General features: G+C 44.5%; 1 protein-coding gene across 1 annotated transcript in view; it reads left to right on the top strand.

Moving 5' to 3' along the window:
- The window catches only part of LOC109878628 (lipopolysaccharide-responsive and beige-like anchor protein), a gene marked incomplete in the record, with an annotated part of 260,305 nt that overhangs the window by 54,872 nt on the left and 198,751 nt on the right, over positions 1-6,682 (top strand). Inside the window, 3 exon segments of the mRNA XM_031837867.1 lie at positions 899-1,020; positions 2,749-2,875; positions 6,032-6,151. Of these exon segments, the coding sequence (XP_031693727.1) occupies positions 899-1,020; positions 2,749-2,875; positions 6,032-6,151 (369 nt within the window).

Below are 6,682 nucleotides of genomic sequence, written 5' to 3' on the forward strand. Positions count from 1 at the left end.
AGTTCAAACAGGTGCCATTAATACAGGTAATGAGTGGAGGACAGAAGAGCCTCTTAAAGAAGAAGTTACAGGTCTGTGAGAGCCAGAAATCTTGCTTGTTTGTAGGTGACCAAATACTTATTTTCCACCATAATTTGCAAATAAATTCATAAAAAATCCTACAATGTGATTTTCTGGATTTTTTTTCTCATTTTGTCTGTCATAGTTGAAGTGTACCTATGATTAAAATTACAGGCCTCTCTCATCTTTTTAAGTGGGAGAACTTGCACAATTGGTGGCTGACTAAATACTTTTTTGCCCCACTATCTTAGGCGATGTCAGCTAAGTTTTCATGAAGGACGACATCATAGCCTTGTGTATGCTACGTTTTAACTGTGTATCTCCGTCTAGGACCTTTACCCTTCACTATTTTCTCAATGAGTCTCACCTGAATGCTGTCTACACCTGTATGTGGCCATGGTACATTTGACTGTACAGTACCTGGGCTAGATAGCTAACTATAGAGAGAATCATGTCTGCTCACATTTGGTCTTTCAATAGCTGTCTGGAACACTCACATTGTATGTAGAGATTGAGTGAGTGTGTGTGTGTGCACTGTATGTCTCTGTGTACCCTTCCATTGCCATGGTGACGGTGCCCTTTGGTGAGGGTGAGCTCTGGGCCGCCATAAGAGGGTCTGTGATTGGTGTGTGCGCATCGGAGACTGAGCACGAAGCACACGTCTTCCCCTTGCTGTGAATCTGGCTAATGAGGCAGGAAGCCCTCTGGATAGACACACACATGAACAACTCCATCCCTTCCTTCTTGGACCCACTGCAGTCTTGGTCACACTACTCACTATCCTATTTCTAAAACATTCTTTCTCAACTCATTGAGCTCACCGTTTGTCTCCTCACAGGCTATAGCTCTGCCCCCTATAGCCAAATGGCCGTACCAGAGTGGATTCACCTTCCACACGTGGCTCCGCATGGATCCAATCAACAACATCAATGTTGACAAGGACAAGCCTTACCTGTACTGGTGAGTTACATACACCAGGCGTCCATGTTGGAGATCAACTCCACTGCACTCGGCGACTGCAGACTGACTAGGAATCACCTTGCATCCTAAATGGCGAATCATTGGGGTTTGTTGACCAGTCAGTCTGTAGCCACCGACTAATGTCGTCCGTCTCGTACACCCACGCTAACACTGACACAACTTACTGCTGCTTGATCTGTTCTCTTTCTCTATGCAAATGATGTCTTTACTCATCTCCTGACTTGATAGCCATGTATACATTTTGTATGGATAATCCGATATTATTCAGGTGTATTCAAATAGAATTTGGCTCATACCGTTGTTCCCTTTCTGTGTGTGTGTGTGTGTGTGTGTGTGTGTGTGTGTGTACTGTATTTGCACGCCAAGGAAAGTTATTAGATTTTTTTTCCCCTTGTTCATCAAAATTGTAGGATGAAGTCATCCCCAAATTGTAAAAAAAAAACTGACATCAGAGAGAGGCTTAATACACACACACACAGACACACACACACACACACACACACACACACACACACACACACACACACACACACACACACTACCAGATGAAGTAGGCATACTCATGCAATGTCTCTCCCTCTCCGTTTCCATTTACCTCTCTCATCCTTCTCTCTCTCTCTCATCCTTCTCTCTCTCTCATCCTTCTCTCTCTCTCATCCTTCTCTCTCTCATCCTTCTCTCTCTCATCCTTCTCTCTCTCTCATCCTTCTCTCTCTCTCATCCTTCTCTCTCTCTCTCTCATCCTTCTCTCTCTCCCCTTACTCTTTCCTCCCTCTCTCTCTCTCCCCTTACTCTCTCCTCTCTCTCTCCTCTCTCTCCCCTTACTCTTTCCTCTCTCTCTCCTCTCTCTCCCCTTACTCTTTCCTCTCTCTCTCCTCTCTCTCCCCTTACTCTTTCCTCTCTCTCTCCTCTCTCTCCCCTTACTCTTTCCTCTCTCTCTCCTCTCTCTCCCCTTACTCTTTCCTCTCTCTCTCCTCTCTCTCCCCTTACTCTTTCCTCTCTCTCTCCTCTCTCTCCCCTTACTCTCTCCTCTCTCTCTCCTCTCTCTCCCCTTACTCTTTCCTCTCTCCTCTCTCCTCTCTCTCCCCTTACTCTTTCCTCTCTCTCTCCTCTCTCTCTCCTCTCTCTCCCCTTACTCTTTCCTCTCTCTCCTCTCTCTCCCCTTACTCTTTCCTCTCTCCATTCTTCCCTCCCTCTCTCAGGGACAGTAAATCAGTGCCTCACTCGTTCCTATTTTCAGCCGATAATTAATTTCTGTCAAAAAATCTAATTGATGTGCCGGGATTTGGTGGGCCTTCTGTTTGGTGGGCCTTCTGAAAGTGATAACCAACCACACACAGCCAGCCAGCTAGAGGCAGAAAAGTATGTAGTAAAACTCCTTCAGACTCTGCCCTTTTAAAAAGAGATTAGTTCACTAAATCACACACAGCGACCGCCGGGGCCCCTGATCGCTCAGAACACAGACACCCACAAATGGGAATTTGTTGTGAAGTTGACAAATGATTGAGGCTTTCGCCATCTCTGTCTCTCCTCCGTTTTCAAAGTGTTTTTTTAAATTTGTATGTTTGAATGATTTATTGGCAGGTTGACTTGTCTCAACCCCCGTCTGCCCTTGAGTGTTAGGCTGTGTTAAAGTGAGCCGTCACGCTCACTAACTGAAATCTGTTTTTTCTTATTTTTTTCTTTTTCTTCCCTCTCTTCCTGTAGTTTTCGCACCAACAAAGGTCTGGGATACTCTGCACACTTTGTGGGCGGCTGTTTGATTGTGACCTCGTTAAAGTCCAAGGGGAAGGGATTCCAGCACTGTGTGAAATATGACTTCAAACCACAGAAGGTAGGCAGACGGCGAGGCCGGCCGACAGACAGACACAGTCCTGTGGGAGAGACACACACAAACCTAGCACTCATAAAACATAGAAACACGTGCTAAGTAGGACACACAAACATGTTCTCTTTCGCATAGGACACACAGAGAACAAATTGTACATAGTACACATACACTTCCCTCTCGTCTAGGCCCTTTGGGTTGAAGCATAGTCATTTGGCCCTTCCTCTGGGGGCCAGTAATGTCAGAGCAGAACAGTGAAAAAAGGATAGCAGGAACGAGAGAGAGAGATGATGTAATGGGGCACGACACACAGCCAGACCATAGCACCCAGACCCAGTCAAGCCCAACAGCATCTGTGAGATCCATGGTACCCCTGGCCAATTAAAACTCTCCTTGTTATACCCCAGAGTGGAATAACGCTACTCTACTTCCTCCTCAGACTCAGAACCTCATTCTATCTTTAGGCCTCTGTATTCCACAGTCGGTCTTATCTCCCAAGCTGTCTGCCTGGTAACTCTAATAACCTATTTCACTGGATTCTTCCAATGTCTGACAGAAATCTGAGCAGCCGATGTAGGTGGGATTGTAGCCCAAGGGGTTTAGGAGCTGATCGGGCGATGTCCCATGTCTCATAAGAGTAACTCTGAAGGCAGCCAGGAATGAGGCTAAAATTAAGTTGGTGTTTCAGTGGTACACTACGCAGCTAGGAATGAGGCTAAAATTAAGTTGTTGTTTCAGTGGTACATAATTACCATTGGTGGGTAAGCTGTTGTTTCAGTGGTACATAATGGCTAATGTTGGTTAAGTTGTTGTTGTTTCAGTGGTACATGGTGACCATGATGGTTAAGTTGTTGTTTGTCTTTCAGTGGTACATGGTGACCATGATGGTTAAGTTGTTGTTGTTTCAGTGCTACATAATGACCATTGGTGGCAAAGTTGGTGTTTGTGGTACATCATTACCAATGGGGTTTCAGTGGTACATGGTGACCATAATGGTTAAGTTGTTGTTGTTTCAGTGGTACATGGTGCCCATGGTGGTTAAGTTGTTGTTATGTCAGTGGTACATGGTGGTTAAGTTGTTGTTGTTTCAGTGGTACGTGGTGACCATGGTGGTTGTTGTTTCAATGGTACATGATGACCATGGTGGTAAAGTTGGTGTTTCAGTGCTACATAATGACCATTGGTGACAAAGTTGTTGTTTGGTACATAATTACCAATGGTGTTTCAGTGGTACATGGTGACCATAATGGTTAAGTTGTTGTTTCCGTGGTACATAATTACCATTGGTGGGTAAGCAGCTGTTGTTTTAGTGGTACATAATTGGCAATGGTGGTTATTTTGTAGTTGTTTCAGTGGTACATGGTGACCATGGTGGTTAAGTTGTTTCAGTGGTACATGGTGCCCACAGTGGTTAAGTTGTTGTTTGTCTTTCAGTGGTACATGGTGCCCATGGTGGTTAAGCTGTTGTTGTTTCAGTGGTACATGGTGACCATGGTGGTTAAGTTGTTGTTGTTTCAGTGGTACATGGTGACCATGGTGGTTAAGTTGTTGTTGTTTCAGTGGTACATGGTGACCATGGTGGTTAAGTTGTTGTTGTTTCAGTGGTACATGGTGACCATGGTGGTTAAGTTGTTTCAGTGGTACATGGTGCCCACTGTGGTTAAGTTGTTTGTCTTTCAGTGGTACATGATGACCATGGTGGTTAAGTTGTTGTGTGTTGTTGTTTCCGTGGTACATGGTGACCATGGTGGTTGTTGTTTCAGTGGTACATGATTACCATTGGTGGGCAAGCTGCTGTTGTTTAGTGGTACATAATTGCCAATGGTGGTTAATCTGTAGTTGTTTCAGCGGTACATGGTGGCCATGGTGGTTAAGTTGTTTCAGTGGTACATGGTGCCCACGGTGGTTAAGTTGTTGTTATGTCAGTGGTACATGGTGGTTAAGTTGTTTGTCTTTCCGTGGTACATGATGACCGTGGTGGTTAAGTTGTTGTGTGTTGTTGTTTCAGTGGTACATGGTGACCATGGTGGCTGTTGTTTAAGTGGTACATGGTGACCATGGTGGTTAAGTTGTTGTTGTTTCAGTGGTACATGGTACCCATGGTGGTTAAGTTGTTGTTATGTCAGTGGTACATGGTGGTTAAGTTGTCGTTTCTCTTTCAGTGGTACATGGTGACCATGGTGGTTAAGTTGTTGTGTGTTTGTCTTTCAATGGTACATGATGGCCATGGTGGTTAAGTTGTTCTGTGTTGTTTCAGTGGTACATGGTGGCCGTGGTGGTTAAGCTGTTCTGTGTTGTTGTTTCAGTGGTACATGGTGACCATGGTGGTTGTTGTTTCAGTGGTACATGGTGACCATGGTGGTTAAGTTGTTCTGTGTTGTTGTTTCAGTGATACATGGTGACCATGGTGGTTGTTGTTTCAGTGGTACATGATGACCATGGTGGTTAAGGTGTTGTGTGTTGTTGTTTCAGTGGTACATGGTGACCATGGTGGTTAAGTTGTTGTGTGTTGTTGTTTCAGTGGTACATGATAACCTGGGTGGTTAAGGTGTTCTGTGTTGTTGTTTCAGTGGTACATGGTGACCATGGTGGTTAAGTTGTTCTGTGTTGTTGTTTCAGTGGTACATGGTGACCATGGTGGTTAAGTTGTTGTGTGTTGTTCTTTCCGTGGTACATGATAACCGGGGTGGTTAAGTTGTTCTGTGTTGTTGTTTCAGTGGTACATGGTGACCATGGTGGTTGTTGTTTCAGTGGTACATGGTGACCATGGTGGTTAAGTTGTTGTGTGTTGTTGTTTCAGTGGTACATGATAACCTGGGTGGTTAAGGTGTTCTGTGTTGTTGTTTCAGTGGTACATGGTGACCATGGTGGTTAAGTTGTTCTGTGTTGTTGTTTCAGTGGTACATGGTGACCATGGTGGTTAAGTTGTTGTGTGTTGTTCTTTCCGTGGTACATGATAACCGGGGTGGTTAAGTTGTTCTGTGTTGTTGTTTCAGTGGTACATGGTGACCATGGTGGTTGTTGTTTCAGTGGTACATGGTGGCCATGGTGGTTAAGTTGTTCTGTGTTGTTGTTTCAGTGGTACATTGTGACCATGGTGGTTGTTGTTTCAGTGGTACATGGTGACCATGGTGGTTAAGTTGTTCTGTGTTGTTGTTTCAGTGGTACATGGTGACCATCGTTCACGTCTACAACCGCTGGAAGAACAGTGAGATCAGCTGCTACGTCAATGGAGAGCTCGCCTCCTACGGAGAAATTACCTGGTTCGTCAACACCAGCGACGTAAGTAGCAATCGATCCATACTATACTGATCATCGTTGTTATAATGTTATTCCTGTAGTAACCACAAACCTCTACTCTCACACAACCATTCTTACCCATCTATGCTGTGTTATGGGATATTGCTGAACCTAGAAGTTGTGCTAGTGGTTGTTATGCATGTGTATAACCAAAAGTATATTTTAATGCCAATTATCAATCAAAACATTTCTCTGAAATCATCAATCAATCAACAAGAAAGCCTTGCAGCTGTCCATCCAGAACTCTTCAATTTGAACCATTGTGCTTTGCATAAAAAAGTTTCCACACAAAGACCTATGGTATATGTTGTGATTGATATACCACAGAGACCCATTGTTACTGCAGTACAGGTTGTTAGAAGAGGACAGCACCTCCCCACAGGCCCCACTCTTTCTGATTGATATAATCACTGTCTCAGCTGACAGAGGGCTCAGGGGTGAAAACCACTCCCTTTATCTCTCTGTCTCTCTCTGTCTCTCTCTCTGTCTCTGTCGCTCTCTGTCTCTCCTCTC

This window comes from Oncorhynchus kisutch, linkage group LG12 (genome assembly GCF_002021735.2).
Source record: "Oncorhynchus kisutch isolate 150728-3 linkage group LG12, Okis_V2, whole genome shotgun sequence".
NCBI classification, from domain to species: domain Eukaryota; kingdom Metazoa; phylum Chordata; class Actinopteri; order Salmoniformes; family Salmonidae; genus Oncorhynchus; species Oncorhynchus kisutch.